General features: G+C 37.8%; 1 protein-coding gene across 8 annotated transcripts in view; it reads right to left on the bottom strand.

Annotated features, from left to right (window-relative positions):
• RPS6KC1 (ribosomal protein S6 kinase C1) overlaps positions 1 to 23,949 on the bottom strand; it is a 217,607-nt gene that overhangs the window by 6,763 nt on the left and 186,895 nt on the right. For 7 of the 8 annotated variants that reach the window (XM_019918311.3, XM_019918315.3, XM_019918316.3 and 4 more), the window contains 2 exons: positions 10,867 to 10,949; positions 9,680 to 9,775 (listed from right to left, as the gene is read on the bottom strand). In XM_019918311.3, coding sequence (XP_019773870.1) covers positions 9,680 to 9,775; positions 10,867 to 10,949 — 179 coding nt within the window. Of the gene's footprint in view, positions 1 to 9,679; positions 9,776 to 10,257; positions 10,304 to 10,866; positions 10,950 to 23,949 lie in introns of those variants that run through there. The other variant, XM_019918312.3, reaches the window with a different exon arrangement.

The raw sequence follows: 23,949 nt of genomic DNA, 5'->3' as shown, positions 1-23,949 counted from the left end.
ATCCTGTTCCATTGATCTATATTTCTGTTTTTGTGCCAGTACCATACTGTCTTGATTACTGTAGCTTTGTAGTATAGTCTGAAGGCCAGGAGCCTGATTCCTCCAGCTCCATTTTTCATTCTCAAGATTGCTTTGGCTATTCAGGGTCTTTTGTGTTTCCATACAAATTGTGAAATTTTTTGTTCTAGTTCTGTGAAAAATGGCAGTGGTAGTTTGAAATGGATTGCACTGAATCTGTAGATTGCTTTGGGTAGTAGAGTCATTTTCACAATGTTGATTCTTCCAATCCAAGAACAAGGTATATCTCTATATCTCTATTTCTGCAGTGTCAGTTGTTACTTCTCCTTTTTCATTTCTAATTCTATTGATTTGAGTCTTCTTCCTTTTTTTCTTGATGAGTCTGGCTAATGGTTTATCAATTTTGTTTATCTTCTCAAAGAACAGCTTTTAGTTTTATTGATCTTTGCTATCATTTCCTTCATTTCTTTTTCATTTATTTCTGATCTGATCTTGATGACTTCTTTCTTTCTGCTAACTTTGGGGGTTTTTTGTTCTTCTTTCTCTAACTGCTTTAGGTGCAAGGTTAGGTTGTTTATTCGAGATGTTTCCTGTTTCTTAAGGTAGGATTGTATTGCTATAAACTTCCCTCTTAGAACTGCTTTTGCTGCATCCCATAGGTTCTGGGTCATCGTGTTTTCATTGTCATTTGTTTCTAGGTATTTTTTGATTTCCTCTTTGATTTCTTCAGTGATCTCTTGATTATTAAGTAGTGTATTGTTTAGCCTCCATGTGTTTGTATTTTTTACAGATCTTTTCCTGTAATTGATATCTAGCCTCATAGCACTGTGGTCAGAAAAGATACATGATATGATTTCAATTTTCTTAAATTTACCAAGGCTTGACTTGTGATCCAAGATATCTATCCTGGAGAATGTTCCATGAGCACTTGAGAAAAATGTGTATTCTGTTGTTTTTGGATGGAATGTCCTATAAATATCAGTAAGTCCATCTTGTTTAATGTATCATTTAAAGCTTGTGTTCCCTTATTTATTTTCATTTTGGATGATGAGTCCATTGGTGAAGGTGGGGTGTTAAAGTCCCCTTCTATGATTGTGTTACTGTCGATTTCCCCTGTTACGGTTGTTAGTATTTGCCTTATGTATTGAGGTGCTCCTATGTTGGGTGCATAAATATTTACAACTGTTATATCTTCTTCTTGGATCAATCCCTTGATCATTATGTAGTGTCCTTCTTTGTCTCTTGTAATAGTCTTTATTTTAAAGTCTAGTTTGTCTGATATGAGAACTGCTACTCCAGCTTTCTCTTCATTTCCATTTGCATGTAATAACTTTTTCTATCCCCTCACTTTCAGTTTGTATGTGTCCCTAGGTCTCAAGTGGGTCTCTTGTAGACAGCATATACACGGGTCTTGTTTTGTATCTATTCAGCCAGTCTGTGTCTTTTGGTGGAAGCATTTAATCCATTTACATTTAAGGTAATTATCGATATGTATGTTCCTATTCCCATTTTCTTAATTATCTTGGGTTTGTTATTGTAGGTCTTTTCCTTCTCTTGTGTTTCTTGCCTAGAGAAGTTCCTTTAGCATTTGTTGTAAAGCTGGTTTGGTGGTGCTGAACTCTCTCAGCTTTTGCTTGTCTGTAAAGGTTTTAATTTCTCCATCAAATCTGAATGAGATCCTTGCTGGGAAGAGTAATCTTCGTTGTAGGTTTTTCTCCTTCATCACTTTAAACATGTCCTGCCACTCCCTTCTGGCTTGCAGTTTCTACTGAAAGATCAGCTGTTAACCTTATGGGGATTCCCTTGTGCGTTATTTGTTGTTTTCCCTTCCTGCATTTAATATGCTTTCTTTGTATTTAATTTTTGATAGTTCGATTAATATGTGTCTTGGCATGTTTCTCCTTGGATTTATCCTGTATGGGACTCTCTGTGCTTCCTGGACTTGATTAACTATTTCCTTTCCCATATTAGGGTAGTTTTCAACTATAATCTCTTCAACTATTTTCTCAGTCCCTTTCTTTTTCTCTTCTTCTTCTGGGACCCCTATAATTCAAATGTTGGTGCGTTTAATGTTGTCTCAGAGGTCTCTGAGACTGTCCTCAGTTCTTTTCATTCTTTTATCTTTATTCTGCTCTGCAGTAGTTATTTCCACTATTTTATCTTCCAGGTCACTTATCCATTCTTCTGCCTCAGTTATTCTGCTACTGATCCCTTCTAGAGTATTTTTAATTTCATTTATTGTGTTGTTCATCATTGCTTGTTTCCTCTTTAGTTCTTCTATGTCCTTGTTAAATGTGTCTTGCATTTTCTCTATTCTATTTCCAAGATTTTGGGTCATCTTTACTATCATTATTCTGAATTCTTTTTCAGGTAGACTGCCTATTTCCTCTTCATTTGTTAGGTCCGGTGGGTTTTTACCTCGCTCCTTCATCTGCTGTGTGTTCTCTCTTTTCATTTTGCTTATCTTACTGTGTTTGGGGTCTCCTTTTCACAAGCTGCAGGTTCGTAGTTCCCGTTGTTTTTGGTGTCTATCCCCAGTGGCTAAGGTTGGTTCAGTGGGTTGTGTAGGCTTCCTGGTGGAGGGGACTAGTGTCTGTGTTCTGGTGGGTAAGGCTGGATCTTGTCTTTCTCATGGGCAGGTCCACGTCTGGTGATGTGTTTTGGGGTGTCTGTGGCCTTATTATGATTTTATGCAGCCTGTCTGCTAATGGATGGGGCTGTGTTCCTGTCTTCGTAGTTGTTTGGCATAGGGTGTCCAGCACTGTAGCTTGCTGGTCGTTGACTGAAGCTAGGTCTTGGTGTTGAGGTGGAGATCTCTGGGAAATTTTCACCGTTTGATATTACATGGAGCTGGGAGGTCTCTTGTGGACCAGTGTCCTGAAGTTTCCTGTCCCACCTCAGAGGCACAGCACTGACTCCTGGCTGGAGCACCAAGAGCCTTTCATCCACAGAGCTTGGAAGAAAAGAAAGAAGAAAGAAAAGAAAGAAAAGAAAGGAAAGAAAGAAAGGAAGGAAGGAAGGAAGGAAGGAAGGAAGGAAAGAAGAAAGAAAGAAAGAAAGAAAGAAAGAGGATAAAATCAAATCAAATAAAGATAAAATAAAGTTATTAAAATAAAAATAATTATTATGAAAAAAATTTTTTAAAGAAAAAAGAACGGACGGACAGAATCCTAGGACAAATGGTGAAAGCAAAGCTATACACACAAAATCTCACACAGAAGCATACACATACACACTCACAAAAAGAGGAAAAGGGGAAAAAATAATATATCTTGCTCCCAAAGTCCACCTCCTCAATTTGGGATGATTTGTTGTCTATTCAGGATTCCACAGATGCAGGGTACATCAAGTTGATTGTGGGCCTTTCATCCTCTGCTTCTGAGGCTGCTGGGAGAGATTTCCCTTTCTCTTCTTTGTTCACACAGCTCCTGGGGTTCGGATTTGGATTTGGCCCCGCCTCTGCGTGTAGGTCGCCTGAGGGCGTCTGTTCTTTGCTCAGACAGGACAGGGTTAAAGGAGCAGCTGATTCAGGGGCTCTGGCTCACTCGGGCCAAGGAGGGACGGGTATGGATGCGGGGCAAGCCTGCGGCAGCAGAGGCCAGCATGACATTGCACCAGACTGAGGCACGCCGTGCATTTTCCCAGGGAAGTTGTCCCTGGATCACGGGACCCTGGCAGTGGCGGGCTGCACAGGTTCCCGGGAGGGGAGGTGTGGAGAGTGACCTGTGCGCGCACACAGGCTTCATGGTGGCGGCAGTAGCAGCCTTAGCATCCCAGGCCTGTCTCTGGGGTCCGCGTTGATAGCCACGGCTCGCGCCTGCCTCTGGAGCTCCTTTAAGCAGCGCTCTTAATCCCCCCTCCTCTCGCACCAGGAAATAAAGAGGGAAGAAAAACTCTCCGGCCTCTCCGGCAGCTTCAGACTTTTTCCCGGACTCCATCCCGGCCAGCTGTGGTGCACTAGCCCCCTTCAGGCTGTGTTCACGCAGCCAACCCTAGTCCTCTCCCTGGGCTCTGACATCCGAAGACCAAGCCTCAGCTCCCAGCTCCGCCCACCCCGGTGGGTGAGCAGACAAGCCTCTCGGGCTGGTGAGTGCTGGTGGCACCGATTCTCTGTGCGGGAATCTCGCCGCTCTGCCCTCCGCACCCCTGTTGATGCACTCTCCTCCGTGGCTCCGAAGCTTCCCCGCTCTGCCACCCGCAGTCTCCGCCAGCAAAGGGCCTTCCTAGTGTGTGGAAACCTTTCCTCCTTCACGGCTCCCTCCCAGAGGTGCAGGTCCCATCCCTATTCTTTTGTCTCTGTTTTTTCTTTTTTCTTTTGCCCTACCCAGGTACGTGGGGAGTTTCTTGCCTTTTGGGAGGTCTGAGGTCTTATGCCAGCGTTCAGTAGGTGTTCTATAGGAGCAGTTCCATGTGTAGATGTACTTCTGATGTATTTGTGGGGAGGAAGGTGATCTCCGCGTCTTACTCTTCCGCCATCTTCTCCTACCTCTCTTCCATTGTTTTTGATGAGAAGCCAGACATCACAATGTTCCCTTGGATACAATGAGTTGTTTTTCTTTGGCTCCTTTTCCTCTTTGTTTTTGTCTTTCAACAACTGGACTACAATATCTCTATGTGGATCTCTTTGTATTCGTCCACATAAGGTCCACTAAGCTTCTTGGATGCATCTCAATGTTCTTCATCAAATTTAGGATTTTCAGCCATTGTTTCTTAAACATTTTTTGCCGCCCCTTTCCCTATGTCCTCTTTTTGGAACGCCCATTATATGTATATTGGTATACTTAATATCATTTTACAGGTCTCTTTATCCCTGTTCATTTTTCTTCAAATTTTTAAATCTGTTTTTCAGATTGGATAATTTACTATCATGTTGAGATGCTCCAGTGAATTTTTTTTCCCCTACTTACTTCTTCACTTCAATTATTGTACTTTTCAACTTGAGAATTTCTATTTGGTTCTTTTTTTCCTTTTAATATAATTTCTATCTCCTTATTGAGAATCTCTATTTGTTGATTCATTATTGTTTTATTTTCCTTTAATTCTTTATACATGATTTCCTTTAATTCTTTGAACATATTTATAATAACTGCTTTGACGTCTTCATTAAACCCCAAATTCTGGGGACACTCAGAGTAATTTCTATTGACTGTTTTTTTCCCTGCCTATGGATCATACTATCTTGTTTCTGTGGATATCTTACAATATTTTGCTGAAAATGAGACATTTTAGATAATATATTTTAGTGACTCTGGAGTCTTATTTTTTTCTCAAGAAGGCTGTTATCAATTGCTGTTGGTTGGTTTATTCTTTGATAACTTGTTCAGCTAGATCTGTAAATCTGCTTCCCCCACCCCACTGTAACAAGCAGAAGTTGATATCTTTTCTCATTTTTTTTTCTTTTTTAAGAAAAAAGTTTTAAGTTTTCCTTTCTTAAGCTTGGTTTCCTAAGGGTCACCACTGTGTCTGCATAGCTTAGTGGTCAACCAGTGACTGAAAAGGGGTTGCATTCAAATACCTTAGCTACTAAAGCTTCCATCCTATGCCAGTGGGCAGGAGAACACATTCAAAATTTAGGCCACTTTCAAGTCTGTCCTTGTTTTTACTTTCCACTGAGATCTTTCCCTGCACATGCATACAGCCTCAGTGCTGGTCTTCATGGCCTACCTCAACCTGGGAGAACCTTCACACCTGGCCAAGCAGGGAAGAGAGAATGCAAGTAGCCCCAGGCAAGAATGCCACAGAGTCCCACAATTCTTTCCCAAAGTTCAGCTATTTTTCAAGCATAAGTACTTTCCAGATTGTTGCATCCCTCTGATCAATTTCCAGAGCACAAAGATGGTTATTTTTGCCAATTCTGTCCAACTTTATAATTTCCTTTTTTGAAGAGAATTTTCCAACTTTCTCATATGGCTACAGCCATTCAAATTTGAGAATATTCCTATAGCATACAATTTTTTCCACAGAATTTAGTCAACTGCAACTGAAATATGTGGATGATTACATTAATGGTTCTATACCTATAGGAAATCCCACTATTCAAATCAAACCTAAACTTTTATTTCTCCTTTTTCCTTTATTTCTAAATTTCTATTATTCACTAATAATTAATCATTTATATAAAAGCATCAGTTGATTTCCTATTACGTGCCAATCCACTACTTTTTAGACCTTTTCAACCTGTATCACCAGCAGTTGTGTCACTCTCATGTTAGCAGCCCTATACTATAATTCAACTATATGCTTCATCAAATTATAAATTACTACATGTCGTGAGCTTTCAATGCTGCCCTATCAACCATAATAATACAAAACATTTATGTGACGCTTACTGTGTGCCAGGCATTATTCTAATTGCTTAACACAGGTTAATTCACTGAACTCACAACAACTCTATGAATAGTTACTATAAATATCTCTGTTTTATAGATGAGAAAACAGAGACTCAGAGAAATTAAATAACTTGTTTAAGATCATATAGGTAGTAGGTAGCAAGGAGATGATCTGAATTCAGGTACTCAGTCTCCAGAATCCCTGTTGTTAATCACAACATTACACTGCTTTAAGAGTGCATGATCTGCAAATGCCAAGAATCTATTACTTCACTTTGCTATCACCAAATCCACAAGGGGAGTGAAGCATATACTTCAAAAGACTGTACTCACAGTCTTTTCACTTGAAATTACTGTATCTAGCATTCAAAATGACTACTTTTTATTAAAGTGAACTGCTCAAAGAATTTTTATATTAGAAGTTGCTAAACTGTCTTAAGAGAAAAGCTGCTATTATAAAACAAACAGCATAAGCATATCCTAAACGTATCAAATCCATTTTCAAAATCAGACAAGTCATGTCCACTGATTGAAATGTGGAAGGCATTAAACATCTGAATATAAATCTAAAATATCAAACATTAGTAAGAATTAACTATAACTATAGCATGTTTTTTAATATTTCAGGAAACATATAAACACGTAAGTTCTTCCTTTCTTGTTAAAATTGGCTTTCCTGCCCCCATTCTTTCCAAAACATGACCTCATTATGAAATTCCAATAAAAGTTCATATTTTGACTTTTACTAAAGTCAATTTACCTTAGTTCATGGACTCTTCTATAATTTTGCAAGTGTAAATCTACAGGCAAAAGTATAATTGTTTACCCATGACTGTCTTGCTTATTCTGCCATTTTAAATACTCTCCCAGGCCTTCTGACAGATCACACAAAGATTCTATTGCTAAAAGAATGTGTCAGCCAGTGGCAAAACCAAGACAGTCACTGCCAACCTCCTTTCTCCTAAAGAATAGGCAATAAAGCTGAGCACTGGAGGCACAGAAATTTGTTTTGAAGGTCTTTTTCCTCATATAATATCTTTCAACTGACAAAGCAATTGTGTCATAAAGAACTAAAAGTACACTGGGAAGTACAAACATCCATGCTGAGGATCTGTAAATATCTTTTTTTAAAACCGCATTTAAAATGTAACTATGTTTACTTTAGCACAATTCACTTGGACTGAGATGACTAAACCATGGGTACAGGGAATTATGAAATCTAGGAAGAAAGCAAGGAGCTGAAAAGACCAAAGGGGAAAATCTCCTCAAAGTGGAATAATTCTTTCCACATAAATCATTTTGTGATTTTTTAAAGTAACCTTTATGAACCATGAGGTAGTGGAAGAGGAAAGTCAAAATGACAAATTGCTAATCATGCCAAGAGACCCCTTTTCCCTTTCCTGATGATGTTTCCTCAACATGAGTGGTAGTTTCCTTAGGCAGGCCAATGACAGAATGCTGCTTTAACTATATAAGCTATACATATCTGTATTTGGGAACTTAACATATCTTAAGCTCAGACCCCTTTACAACATAAATTCTGATAGACAGGAGTAACAGACCTTTATTAATTAATGTGGGGAATTCTATTCTCAATATTATATAATAATGACTACTTCTTTAAGAAAGAGAAACAAAAAATAGCAGTTGCTAGCCTTCCTTAAATTAATAGCCAAAAAAATACTTTGAATTTACCTTGCTGTGCCACAACAAAGGATATGAAATCAAATGAGGAGCTGTCCTTTTTGCCCATTAGAATGAAATGTTTTATGTATCTTTGCACTACCTCTTAATCCTTTTACAAAGTGCTCAGGGTACTCTCATCTCACTATTTCCAACCTGATTATGTTTCTTCAGATTTTACAGAGCCTGGGCAAATTAATCTTCCTGAAGCACGACTCTGATCCTTTCACTCTTGTGCACAAAAACTCCAAATCTCAATTTTTTACTGAATTAAATACTATCATTCTCCCCTGATGTTCATGATAAGAGAGCCCCAACTTCTCTTTCCATTCTCATCTACTTACTATTACTCATCCCTATATTCATCCTTGTACTCTAGATAAACCAAACTTTTGATTTCCCAAATTGAGTCTTTCTGACTCCTTCCTTGCCTTTGTTCAAGCTTTTCATTCCACCCAGTTATTCTCCCACATCCAAGCTTGCAAGCCAAAATTCTGGCTAAGCCTCCGCAAAAATAACACTCACTACACAAAAACTTTCCTAATACCACCACTGCAACAATTATTACCTCTTTATCCTGATTCGCCAAAGTATTTTTTTAAACCTCTCTCATAGCCTTTATTAAATCCATCTGTGATATAATTATTTGTGAATCTCAAGTTTGTAGCTTATGACACTATGCCATACATATATTCGTTGAATGGAACAAAAATCACTGCTCAAGAGAATACTAAGTAATACTCTTCTTAATATTTTCTCCCCTCCCCTTTTCTCTTTTTTTTTTCAAATTTTGTTTTCCCTGATTTAAAAAATAATTCATGTTTCATTAAACAAAAATTTTAGTTCTTCATCTTTTTCAAATAACTTTTCCCTTGATATTTTCCCAAAAGCATAGGAGATCACAGTCCTGACAATTCTTGCTGATTTGCTGTGAGCCTATCACACCTCAATGCTAACAACCCTCAGTGTACTCATCAAAACTTGCTCTTCAAAACCAGGTGAGCATTTTACACATGGCGAATCAATTTAAGGAGCTCACTAGAGTTCCAAGCCTACCTCTGGGATACTGAACTTTAATTATCAATAGTCTCTTTCTTCAAAGCCACCAGAAATACACCAACTGACACCAATATTCAAGTTTCATGAATGGATCTACAAGTGATCTAACTTGGCAAGATTTTCTACCACTTCTCTCCTAAGTAGCCCATTCCTACGTTTATAAATATAGCCATTCGCCATATACTATCTCGAGACTAGCTCTAAGGAATGAACTCTTTAAAAAGTTTAAAAAAAAAAAAAAAGAAAAGAACATAGCCATTCACATATGGTTACAAAATGTAATAGAGCAGCTCCAGACCAGCTGAAAGCAATACTTACATCTCACACCTACACAGACATATGGAATTGACTAAACATTAGCCTGGATTTAAAATAAATAAATAAATAATACCAACAAGCTTTACCTATTCTCTCTGACATCACCAATACTCAGATAATAGTAGAAGCCTAAAGATATGCAGTACTAGTTCTGAATTTGTAATTAGTAAAGGGTCCTCCTTGTCTGAAACTAATTTCTTTAAGGTTTTGGAGCTGTGGGCTCTGCTAATTTGCATGGTTGATATACTTGGCCAATAGGTCAATTAAATTACCTGTTGAATGAGTGAGCGAGCCTCTTCAGAGACACATTCTGGCATGTTCAGAGTAGTGTGAGTATTTATTCCTGCTGGATGGCACTCAACCAGAGTCTGAAACAATCAATCAGGTACACTTCTTATCCCAAACAATATCATATTCTGTTCCGTCACAGGGTTTATGGACAGCAAATACAGAAAGCTCAACAACCACCTTAACTGGAGGTGTAGTAATCACCACAGTACCCTCTAAGCAGTTTAGGACAAGGGCTATGAGCCCACAGAACTCTAACTGAAATACAGGCAGTCATCAAAATCGCATCATAAGCTTAGGCCACTCACCCTTTTCCCTTAGTTATAAAGAGAGTGGCTCATAATAGAAAAACTTCCATTATACCCAAAAACTAAAATGGGACTTGATATCTCAAATTTTTTAGTGTTCTTAAAAACCTTCAAAGTTGAAAAGTTGTTAATAATAATGCTTTATATATGTATAGCACTTTATGGTTTAAATGTATGTACAGGTGACTTGTGTATTACACAACCATGGTAGGCGCTCAGTATTAACTACATATTTAAGGTAGATGACTACTTACAAAAGTATGACTGTTCATTTCCTCTGTTTTCATCCCAGGAGGCAATCTGCACAATACTCAATTAAAATCTATTAACTATTAACCTCAAATATCTTACTTAAAAGTTATTGATCAGAGAGAGTATAAATTCTCTCTGATCAATAACTCTCCGTTAAGCCAGAACGGACAGGAAAAATTACAGTATTGAGAAAAAAGATAATATTACCTTCAATATCTACATGAATTTTCTAAAATGATAATTCCCTCCTGGTTTCAGACAGGTATTTAAAACATACAGAGAATTTAAATCCTTACATGAACCTTACAGATTTAACTCTGTTGAAACTGACTCATAGAAAAAGAAGAGAGAGTGTGTAGTCTTATATCTCGCTATGGACTAACAGTGTGACATAACAGAATTTTACCATCAATTTATTCAATGTAATAGAATTCAACTTTTTAAAAAATCTGGAATCTTGATAAACATGCATTTTTCTACCCCCCCCCCTTTTTGGTATCAAGGTTTTCTTAGTCCCTGACCTAAAAACTAAAGGCAAAGGCTAAATAGTCTCAATTTGAAATCAAGGTAGCATCTGGATAAACTTAATAAACCTCCAGGTCACTGCTTACCTTGCCAGTGAGAAGCTCAAAGAGGACAGCACCCAAACTCCACCAGTCACAGGCTTCAGTTTCTTCCGTGATTGCTCCAACCTCTAAACACACCAAAAAAGGTTGATATTAACATTCCAAAGGTCAATTAAGCTCTCAAAATTAACATGTATTAGCAAGGTGACCTTTTTAATGCTGAGAGAGCACATACTAAATACTACTGGGTTTTCAAAATTCCTGAAAATTACTTATCCTTTTGGTCACCTACTGTGGTTGCATTTTTTTATGCAGTCATATATTAAACTGAGACATTTGTTCTTTACTTGATAGAGGGACACCTTCAAGATGCTATACTTAAAAGTTACATGAATCTACTAGATGAACATTTTGATTAATTTTTCAAATTTGAGAATGTACAGCCAACCCTATCTCAGGGGTCATTTTTTGCTTTAGAAATAAAGACTCTAGGTTTCAGGAGGAACTTCAAAAATTATCTAAACCAGTATTAATTATCCTTTGAGTTACAGACTAGAAACCAGAGAGGTGAAATGCCTTGTCCAATGTCATATAGTAAATCAGAAGCAGAACTAGGACTTATAGTTTGATCCCTCTCCTAAGTAATCAATTGTTTTCAACTAAAGAAGGAGGATGTGAAATGCAAATTTACCCATTTTATTATTCAGAAGTACAGATAGATATGGTGTTTTAAGCCACAACTGAAACTACTGGCTAAGATGAGGGCTTTTAGAATATCTCCAAATTACAGTTTTATCTGTGTTATCCCTATCTCTCACCAGCACAAGTTCCTGAAATGTAATACGAGTTTTCAGGTGTCATCCTTCAGTTTTCTTCACAAATCAGCAATAACTCCTCATTTCACCATTTTTGAGGCTTTTAGCTCTTAAGTCATGTTTGATGTCTTCTTGTCCTTTCCTAATGACATTCAATTAGTCACTAAGCCTGAATATATCTGCCCTTTCATTTCCATTAAACTGACAAAACACACTTACTATTTGTCTGCAGGTAGCCCAAAACTCACAACAATCATGTTGAAAAGGTTTTAAGTAGTTAGGTTGGAACTTGGACAATAATAAGTGGAAGTGGTGCTCAGGCATCCCAGCCTTTTAACCAATACTTAGTGAATCTACTGTGTTGGAGAACCAAAAAAACTCATAACACAGTTCGAGTTTTAAGTCTTGAAGCAAAGCTCATATGGATAAGAAAAAGAAAAAAAGAGCCATTTCTATGCAAAATACTGAAATTACTCCACTTCAGCAACCTCCTTCCTTATCTCTGCACCTACTGTATTCTGGGCTTCACAAGGCCTATGTACAACTATACCCTTCACACCAGCTCCTACCCATCTTTCCTCCCCTTATTGTGCTACATGCCAAATCACAACCTCCATTCTCTAACTTAGCTGCTCTCAGCTAGGTGGTAAAAAGAAAACATAGATATTTAACTGACTCATATTATTGTGTGAATGACCAAAAGGCTTCCTCCGAGAGCCATCTGCATTCATAAAATAGCAGCTTGCTTGAAAAACTGAGAACTGTCTTACTATCTAACAATAGAGGTTTAATTATACATGTTTTGACACATGAATTCAATGAAATATTACTACATAAGCATTTTAAATGATGTATTCACACAAGGTTTAGGTATATAACTAAATGTCTGGATATATTAAATTTTAAAAAAACAAGCTATAAAACAATAGAATCTTAATTTTAAAAGTACATATATTTTTAAAAGACTGGTGGGAAAATGTAACAAAATGTTTTAGTGCTTTGCCTCTGGGATGGTGAGATTTTTATTTTCATTCTTATACTTATTAACCTACACGAATATCTAAGTGGTACAATTTTAAATGTATAGCAAGATGGCATGAAAACATTCAGGCTTGTTGGAGCAGGAAAGATGAAGCTATATAGGCCAGTCCTCCCTAAGAGTCTGTTTGCCTATAGTTTCCTCTACAACTTTACACTTGATCTTAGCCAAGAGGCCGAGAAGCAATCCTCTAAAACTTTAATGTATCATATATTAGAGACAGCAGTGGACTAGGAATCAGAAGTCCTGGGTTAAGAGCCTTAAGGAATTCACTTGATCTCATCCATAACACGAGGGTGAGATCTGAGGACCTCTAGGTTAAATTTAGCTCTATAAGCTACGATTCTGATACTTAAGGATTCCCTAAAACAGTGATTTTCTTGAAGGACAATTCCTTGGGGGCTCTCATTCAAAGTACTTATGTTACCCCTCCCAGATTCAAATACACTGCCCCCACCCCCATTCCCAAGCTCCCCATAGAGAGCCACCATCACCTTTGGAAGTGTGCTCCAGAAACTTTAAAAAGGATGTGTGTTCTTAGAAACTTCAGAAAAGGAGAAGAAATTTACCATAGCCCTGTCATCAAATATAACCTTTTGCACATTTCCTTCCAGTCTAAGGCAGGCAATGGATTACATCACTTCCCTGTTCAAAATTCTGAAATGGCTTCTCACTGAACATTAAATAACATTCAAATGTCTTGCTTAACCAGGCATGTATATATATTCAGGCCTCTATAATGAGGTCTCAACCTATCAAGATTCATTCAAACACGTATAAGCAGTACAAACTAGGTCCCCTGCTAGGCACTATTCCTCCACAGAACACTATGTACTCACCACATTGCTAAATAATGTGAAACTAAAATCAGTTTTCAGAGTTAATGGCTTTATTTTTAAATATCTTGCTCAAAAATTTAAGTTATGCCATTTTCTTTAATCATAAAGCAAGCAGTATATACTCCTTAGTTTTAGAAAGGTGTTACATGTTCACAACTCAAGACCCCAAATTATTGATCAGCCATCTGTTTTGAATATGCAACCTCCAAGTCTCACTTTCCGTGTCTGAAGGTTGCTAGTAGGCACATATTGTAATAATGATAGTTGCAACAACAAAGCAGTAGCTAACATCCGTTGACTGTTTACCATATGTAAGGAACTGTGTTTAACATTGTACGTGAATTATTTAAAATTTCCAAGCATCCTTACGGAGAACTTACTTGGGCAGAATGACTTTGGAGGAGAAAGAATACTATATTTGTGTGTTCAGGGAAAAGAGGAATGACTGACCCAGTCAGTTCAGAGAAAGCTGTGAAGATCAGGTGGTTTTATAGGGTCTAAGAACATGCCCTGAGGAGCTGTAGACTAGAACCACACTCCAAGTCTCTGCTCACAAAGGTTTGCTGTCAGAATTGAGCAAAGGGTTATTGTGGTAAATCTATGCAATGTAATCAGTGACTAATATAATTTATAAAGGGAGCTTTCAAATTCCCCTAAAGGTGCGCTGGGTGTGAAATGTGTCAGAAAGAGGAAAGGGGAGGGGAGGGGAGGGGAGGGGAGGGGAGGGAGAGGGAGAGGGAGAGGGGGAGAGAGAGAGGGAGAGAGGGAGGGAGGGAGGGAGAGAGAGAGAGAGAGAGAGAGAGAGAGAGAGAGAGAGAGAGAGAGTGTGTGTGTGTGTGTGTGCGCGCGCGCACGTGCGCGCACGCAGGCGGCTGGGGGAGGGGGATCTCTGATGCTACCATAAGCACAGTGCACCCTCCTGAGCATCAAAGATTTTTGTATGTGCGGGAGGTGGTAGGATGTTGTTTTATTATTAAAAGAAACACAGACCCATTATGGAACAGAATGTAAACCTTGCATGGATCTGCAAGATAAAAAGACTTCAAAGAAACTTCAGGATCATATTATTAGTCTCAGAGGTCCCCATTTCATATCACCTCTACAGTCAGAAGTACTTGGGCAGAAAAGTTTGAGAGTCACTTCAGGAGACAGACAAGGTGTTATTCCTTTATTGGTTTCTGTGACATTGTTCAACTAAGGAGTCTAAGAACTAGGTTCACTGGTTTTTATGCTGCTTTGAAATCCCTCACAATTTTCTGCCAGAGTCCTTAACAGGTAGATAATGACCAACATACTGCTTCAAATGTGGATGCTACAGTGTCTGACGAGCACCAGTCTGAACGTCAGGCAACAAAGACAGTAGCAAGAGACCCAAGCAGGCCCTAAAGTTAATTTAATTCCCATTTTCAGTCGGCTCGCTTTCTGGCCCAGGATGCGGGATGCCCCATGTGGCACCTGATAGAACTGCTGGTGACACCCTAGCACCATCAACCTTAGTCTACTTCATTCACTCCCCATTTCTTTTCCCATCTTTCCTCGATCTTCCCCTCTTCTTTCTTCCACTGACAGCCTGCTTCTTTTCCCCTCACCTTATTCTCTTTTTCCTCCCCACTCTTGGCTGTCATTGGTTAAGCTTTCTAATGGCACTTGGGCCTAAAGAAATTACTGATCCCATCTAAGAAAAACTGCTTCTGGAAGTCTGAAGACAACTAGGCTGAATGTCATCTTTAATCTGACTGGGCTAATAAAGAAGGATAGCAACTCTGAAAAGTTAATTTTTTTCTCATGGAAATCTGGAAAAAAGACACTGAACAAGTTTTAAATCCATCCCCTTAACAGTGCAGCTTGAACCACTTCAAAATGACTTTATATTAAGCATTCATTAATTAATGTGAAACTGACATCATGACCAACTGTCCTTGATTTTAATAGATGACTCTGAACTACAACAAAGAGTTCTATATTTAGATAAGATACAAGGAAGAACTTCCTAATGGCTCAGGAAACTTAAATATTAGAACAACTGGAAGAAGATACTTATATAATTTCTTCTTTAGGGTTTTAAAACAGAATTTCACTTTCTTTTTTTTTTTTTTTTTTTTTTTGTGGTACGCGGGCCTCTCACTGTTGTGGCCTCTCCCGTTGCAGAGCACAGGCTCCGGACACGCAGGCTCAGTGGCCATGGCTCATGGGCCTAGCCGCTCCGCGGTATGTGGGATGTTCCCGGACCGGGGCACAAACCCGTGTCCCCTGCATCGGCAGGCGTACTCTCAACCACTGTGCCACCAGGGAAGCCCTCACTTTCTTTTAATAATCAGAATGAAAGATTTTGATTGTCTTTTCAACATCCCTTATAGATCAATAATTCTTAGATTAAAATTTTAAAGATATACCTTGAAATTGCATTGCCAAAAAGAAGACTGAGGTTGTGTGGCTGTCAAAACCAATACTCTGAAACTGCTTTACTTGCAAAATCTATATAAAATTTTAAGCATAAACCAAGAGTACTGATTCATATATAAAACTACATGATAGCTACTACAAACACCAGGTGAACAGTCAGGTATGTTGTGTCAAAAGCAGAGAATATAAAGAAATATCAAATAAATTTGTGAGGGTTCTTTTAAAGTATAACATAGTAAAGCTGAGAAATCCCTTTAAACTCCCTACCTTGAATTTTTTAAATCTCTGGTGGGAAAAAAAGCAGAAAAAAATTTTAAAGGATAAATTCTGCACTGCTTTATCAATTTTCAAAATATTTTCACTATAAAACCCAATGTCTTCAGTTCCCATGCATGCCCCTTCCCCAGACACTACATTCTATATTTGCAGTTTCCAGGGTGGTAAAGCAGTAGTATCCTTACTCTCCACAAGGACAGCAGGGCTATAAGCATTAAGCAAAGGGATCAGGGGGAAAAATAAACTATTCCCTAAGAAAACAAACAAATCCTCAGATTATTCCCACAAAAACTCAAAAAGAGACAGTGATATCAAAGAATCCTGAATTTTTGTCTTTGAGTCAAAGAAATGTATTAACAGGGCTCTAGTTCTGCTACTGTTTGAGCCTGGCTGGGTATTTTAGCTTTTCTGAAAATGAGGACAGCCAGACCTCTAGCATTCTTTCTACCTGTAATTTTACAATCCTGAAAGTGTTTTCAAAAGCACTCATGAGCCTTTCTCCTAACTTCTTCTCCCTCCATTAACCTAAGATGCCCAAAGAGTGGGATTATGCTAAAATGAGCCAGCATTCCACATTCGTCTTTCTTCTCCTTTCTACACACAGCCACCCTTCCTTTCCCTAAGAGACCTGGTGGGAAGCAAAATGAATCAGTGTCACTAAACCTAACCGTTACCATCTTTTCATGTAATGGAGACACAAAATCAGCTCCAGATTAGATTTCAACTCGTCCAAAATTTTTGGAGGACATCAAATATGTGAGAATAGTTTAGTAAAATTCTAGAAATCCCACTTTAGCACTATCAATCCTCATACTCTAACACAATATAGAATTTTATGGATTCATACTAATGATTCAAACTATCATAATTCACAAGTGAATAAACAAGTTTAAATAAAATAATAAAGATACCACAACGTAAAAATGTGCCTTGCCTACCTTTGTTTTACTCATGTTTAACACCTCATAGAACACTCTTCAACAAGCCAGGACATCTCTCAGAAAAATGATGCTGCCTTAGTAACCCATATTGTCAAAGGGCTTGCTAAAACATAGACTAAGAGAGTTTTATAGTCCTATGATAGAGTTTACTAAGTCTCCCTCTTACAGCCAAAAATAATACTGTTAATCTGACCCCAAAACTGTACTATAATAAGCCTTGCTCCTGAAAAGTAAAAGAGCGAAAAAACAGAAAGCCTGGACTCAGGAAACCGTAAAATGTCTCTATCTGTATAAGAAGTGAAGGGAAAGAAGCAAAGTATACACTCTTAGACTTGAGAAAGTCTGAAAGACACTGGAGAGACCATTCGGTCCCAGAATTACTGAGATCATGACATATACTATCTACTGGCCCAGGCCCTGTCTTTTAGGGCTATATAGTTTAAGCCACATGGATGTGTCAAAGACATGACTCAGAAATAACTGTAGATAATACTAAAACTATGATGGAAATTGTACAGAGAATTTTAAAAGCTGGAAAATGCATCTCAAACTCAAGCTTTATAAATGAACACCAACCTTCCTATAAAACTTTATAAAGATGAATCACCCAGCTCGGTGCTTTGTGACCACCTAGAGGGATGGCATAGGGAGGGTGGCAGAGAGATGCAAGAGGGAGGAGATATGGGGATATATGTATATGAACAGCTGACTCACTTTGTTATAAAGCAGAAACACACCACTGTAAAAAATTATACTCCAATAATGATGTTAAAATAAAAAATAAAAACAAAGAAAAAAAAAGATGAATCACCTTGCATTTTAAGTAACTGTGAATTCCCAAATTCAGAATTTACTTTTCTTTAACAGACATTACTGTTATGGTGCTTGATAAATAAGTGAATATGATATTCTACATTTAGCTCTTTGATGGATTTGTTAAGGCACATTTTCAGACTGGTGACATCACTTGATTCTCCACTAAGGGAGACCCACACAGGTCATCACATCCTTCTTCTTACCTCTACTGATCACAACAAATAGCTACCCATCCCCATTCCAAAAATCTTTAGAGACAATTCCATGACCTCCCTCTGGCAGTTATGTTCTACTGTTGCTGTCTTCCTTTCAGGATATGATAGGAAATACAGTAAATTCAGAGTTTTCTTAGAAGAGAATTTCACATATAGAGAATTTCTATTTTAATTTAGAGCAAGTATTTAAATATTTCTCCCAAATTCTTTTCCTTAACTACACTTCTTTAAATAAATAGAATCTTAGATGCCTCATTTCTCTTCACTTTCAAAGTTATAGTAACTGTGGAACTGTTATTAAGAGGTCATATAAAACTCAGTGGAAAAGCAACAATTGTTGCAAATCATGTGTTTATATAATGGTCAAATTAAACCAACATTTAGATGTTGAAAGAAATAGTTACATAAACGATAGAGCACTTTATCCAAATATCAGAATGATGGAACAATTTTAAAGCCACAAACCTATAGAATACATTAAAATGAGAGTCAACAGTAAGTACACTTTCGGGGGGGGGGGGGCAATATAGTTTCTAAATGCACAGGGCTTTTTTTCCAAAACAATATTTTAAATTTTGACGTTAAATACCTGATCTTAAGGATTCCAACTCTCTCTTTTTGGAAAAAGAAAAAAAGTAAGAAAAATACATTAGCTTTTAGAATAAAAGAGAGCTCTTTGGTGAATAAGACAATATAAAAATTAAGCCACATTCTTATAAACCTTAAAATTAAGCACCACATACACTTTTATAGTATCAAAAAAAAATCTGTGGTGTCTAAATTTTCCATAAATTCTGTAAGTGTTCAGTAAGATTTAAAACACTATTACAATTAGTTTGTTAACTTTCTTCCAAGGGAGTCAAGACTTCATTAATGGCCTTAGATCGTTTTTTTTTTTTAAGTGTTTTTTTTTAAAAATCTGATCTATCATTAGTGACATACTTGGACCAAGGGTAAAAGAACGTCTTTCTTCTGCAATGAGCATTCCATGTTAGCTAGAGCATGCAAACATTAGTCCTGTGTTCCTACACAGTCTTTCCCTGCAGCATCTGTTGCTAATTGAAAGGGACTAGAATTACAAAATTCTAGTCAATTTCTCTCACCAGCTCTTGCTGTGTATAAAGATTTTCTATGCAGGGGCTGAGCATTAGTCTTCCACTACAGCTGATGACTAAAGAGCTAAGAGAAAGAAACACAGAAGAAACCATTTCTTTTTTCTTTATATATCCAACAATACATGGAACTAAACTGTGAGAAGAGGGACAGCTAAGCATATCTTATGTTAGCTTGGTAAATTACAATTCTGTAAACATAACTATTCACCTATAAAGTCTATTAATGTCCTAGTTAACCAATTGTGTATGTCTTCTGCTTGGACAGTCTCTTCTTTTTATACACATCTTCAAAAGTAACTGTCAATATTAAACCAATTATGCCTTATTTCTAGCTCCTAGGCATAGTACCTGGAACATAGAAGGCACTTAATAAATGTTTGTTGAACAACTATCTCCATCTTGTGTTTTGTAGCACAGTGCAATCAAAACACCTCCAAAGGCCTCATCACATGCATTTTAAGTCTACTGAGCACAGAGATCTACCTCAAGTCCTTCTGCACCCTTACATGTGGTAGGCCAGAAAGTTTTCAACATTATCTAAAGCATACTCTGGCTGCTGGCTGAAACGCAAGAATGGAGGTGATGATGGTGGCTTAAAATGGGGTGGTCTAGTGGACACCTTCCAGGGCTCCCCTCTGCAGAGCACAATGACTGCTACAGTTTGTCCTGGCACAGGTGGCATGCGGTAAAGAAAAGAAGCTGGAAAGCCCTGGGAGGAGGAAGACAGGACTGGGAGATAAATCAAGGTTTCCCCTGTCCCTGTTCAATGGAAGGAATCTAGACACACAATTACATGAAATGTGCTCCAATGGGTAAGCTGGTGATAACATCTGAGTAACTCTAGAGCCTGGAATCTGCATTTCCTAGCCCATCCTTTCAAATGGGCATTTTGCTCCTTTTTTCTTATTTTATATTTATATTTATATAGTTCTATTGACATTTCAGAAAATGCTGGCTGCCCAGTTATCTGTTCCACATTCCATAAAGTCCTTCAACAACGTACTCAATCAATGATTCAAATGCCTTATTGGTCGAGTAGAGAATATGAACTGTTTAAAAGTTGCTGGTATCACATTGCTCTAACTCATGAGAGTGTTATCAGGGAAGACCAGCAACAGGGGCGAGCACTTTCCAGAGGGGAGAACCTGCAGCAGCTGGGGCTCAGCGCTCCTGCGCATGCCCCCCACGGTGATGGGAGAGAGGCGGTGCTGCCCCCCTTCCACACACGTGCCTTCCGGGCTCATCCCAGTCTCTAGGCTTGCTTCCTGCTGCCACCACATGACTAATTCAGTTGGTTTTCAGGTAATCAAATTATATGAAAGCCGGGGCCTTGGGTTGTACTGCGGAGACTTGAACGTAAGTACTAATTCAGGCGAGTTTAACCAAATTCTGCTTCTCCCACTACCCAGCTTTTAATTCCTTGTTGTCGTGGTGACCTGGCAACCATGTTCTGAGCTTTCCTGCAATTATCTGCACAACTTGGGTCAAAGATCCTTGATTTAACTAGATTCAGCATTCCAGAGCCAAAAATTACTTGTTCGAGGACGTTTATAGCTATCGTTACTATACAGTTTTCTTGTGAGATAAACTAAGAAACAGGTAACTACCATATGACTTCTGGCTGACTGATTATAATTCTGAGCTCTATACAATCTCGCTTACTCTCACCCTGCGTTTCTGGTAGGAAAAAAACCAATAGCATGCTCCATTTTCCATTGATCATATCACAACTCCATTCTGAATAGCCATCGGGTGTCACAGTGTTACCCAACCAAAGCCATTACAGTTGATTGATGAGAAAAAGGCTCACTGAAAATTGTGAAAATGACAGGCGCAGTTTTCTCTCTCTCCCCGCTGCTCTGTTGCTGTGTTAGGCAGGCAGAGCTACATGCACTGCTATTAACGGAGCTTCAGGAATTCTATTTGCTTTATCACCAATTTTTTAAAACCTTAGCAATTTTAAACATTTATTTGAAGGAAGTATTTATGAATAATTGTTTAGAAGGAGTCAGCCCTGGTTACTTCCTGGAGATTCAAACTGACACGATTTTACATGGTATAAAAACTGATGATTTGGTCAAAGTAGCTAGCCAATAGTTCTGGTACATAATGTTGAACTCAGTATTACATCTTCTTTGTTAAATACCACAGGTAAAAGACAGTTCACTTTCTTCTTTATAATAATATGGTGGTGAGACCAATTAACTGAACAGTTGCCAAAAATCCATTTAGACCTTAAAATTAAGAAGCATTACACTGCAGCTATTACTTAAAACATTGTAAGTGTCTAACCTTGAGTTCCTCTTCTAAAAAAAAATTTGTCCAAGATCATAAAGAAAAAGATGTAGAGTAAATAAGAAGTTAAAATTAACTTCCTTTGAATAATCTAAAGCTTGAAGTAAACCCCCTATTCCCCAATATCAGGTAGTACTAGGAAATGTACAGAGATATTGTTTTTATACAGGAGGGGTGAAATACAGTATCAATTCTTTCACCCTTATCAATTCTCTAGTTCTAACAGCTCAAGAATTTCTTCCCATGAGAGGAATTAATGTGTTATTCACTAAGGTGCCGGATAACAAGGACTGAATACTCTGCTATTACTCTGTCTCATTCTCACCACTAGAGACAAATCACATTCTGGCCTGATGAGAAGTATGGTTTCAGAATGGGTCTATTTCAACATGGAGTGACCTTAATGCAGAGGTGAAGGTGACTGGCCCATTTTTAGGGGGTTTGTGAGGACTCCAGGATACACCCTACCTAGGGATGGATCCCAAGGTTTCAGACCCTCAAACATGTATAAAGTAAGCCTTTACTCTTCTTTCCATCAGAAGGGTCTTGCCCTTCTGGACAAGGTTAAGACTTGAACCTCTTTTTGCTTAGCCTAATATACTCATGGCACAAGCTTCATCAGTATACAGGGGTGGAGTGCAGCAGGGAATTTTCCTCAGTGTAAAATTTCCGCTATTCTATGGCAAAATTGAAAAGATACTGGTTCTCTCAAAGAAGACGTACAGTTAGTTATATAACATTAGGAACTAAAGGCAAAAGATTAAAAGTACTTGCTAATCATTCGAGGAAAACATTAAAACATTTACTATGTACATGGGAGCTACTGTTGAAGTTTTGCTTAAGGGTAAATCAAACAAAACAGTTCCTGTTTGAAACATAACGTTTAAATATTAACCACAAATATTTCATTCTTTTAAAATTATTTCTATAGCTCCCTGTTGCCTTTTTCTTCCTTCTCCTTTGGCGGGGGTGGGCGGGGGGAGACTGGACCAGGGATGTAGCCATATTTCCTGGTTATAACATTATTATTTCAAAATATACATCTATATTCAGTTGCTTTCTCTAGCAACTTCATTCACATGCCTAAAATGAGTTTCCTCACGCATGGTGAAGTTACCCAGGACCCAGAAATTCTCAGATCTAAATGATTCTTTCTTCTTTTAAACAGCTTTGTTTGTTAAAAATCTTGGCATTTAAATTTCACCCTACTCAAAAGTTGTCTTGGCTTTTTTCCTGCAAATGAAAACAGTTTCCATAAATTCCTCATTTCCGTATTATATACTTTATGTGCAAACTATAAATGAGTAAAAGGAGAATACTTAGAAAGTCCTCCAAGTGAAATCATTTTTTTAACCTTACTGATGTTAGACAGGAAATCAGTATTTATTTCTCGGCAGAAAAGTTCTTGCCCTTAATAAGATGGACTTGAATTTTGACATCTGTGATCTTCTTAATATTCAACAAATCTATTTCAGACAGATATATGATAAAGCAAATATTATAGGATGTTAATTGCAGAATCTAGGTGATGGGTAAATATGGGTGTACAATTCTTCCGACTTTTCTGTATGTTTGAAATTTTTCAAAATAAAATGTTAAGAAGAAAGTTCTTAAAAATCTATTTTACTACTGGTAAATTAAGGCCTAAAAAGTCTTAAATAACTTGCCCAATGTCATGCAATGAGTTAATGGCTGATGTTAGAAAAATATTGTTTTGGTAATTCTCAATTTCATCGTAACATTCTAAATCTTAAACCTACGATGCCCTCGTGGTATTTTTAAACCATCCATGGTCTGAGTCCTAGATCTAATTATCAAATACATAACTATCACACAGAGCACCATGCTTAAAAAGCAACTAATCGTGTGTAAAGCATGCGTATGAAGAAAGGCAGGGGAGACTACGCCCCAAAAATATATTCATGGATTATTTGATAAAGTCAGGCTAGAAGAGCAAAGAGTAGTAGTAAATAAATGTTATGCTCTAAAACTGAATTTTGCAGAGAGTTATCAGCATGATTTTTCTATGTTTCACTTTTCACCGTCAGCTGTGAGCTGTTTCCAAGTGTGAAATCGCCTAAGAGAGGAAGCAAAGCTGTCATTTGACATCTGGGAGCGTGGAGATTGGGCTGCGGTAAAAAGCACTTTGGACTTCTTCAATTTACACACATATTCACCTATAAATTCTCAAGTGTGAAAAGTATTCAATGAGAAATATCAATGTAAATTTCAAGCATTTATAAAGGCTCATAATCGGGTGGAAACTAAAGGTGAAGGACACACTCATAGGACACCATATCAACTTGTTAAGACTAGAATGGGAAACTTAAGTGATTATGTTAGCATAATAACTAACATATAAACAATTTTATTC

This window comes from Tursiops truncatus, chromosome 1 (assembly GCF_011762595.2).
Source record: "Tursiops truncatus isolate mTurTru1 chromosome 1, mTurTru1.mat.Y, whole genome shotgun sequence".
Lineage (NCBI taxonomy): Eukaryota > Metazoa > Chordata > Mammalia > Artiodactyla > Delphinidae > Tursiops > Tursiops truncatus.
Note: the sequence above shows the minus strand (reverse complement) of the source record. Positions and strands in the feature narration are given on the sequence as shown.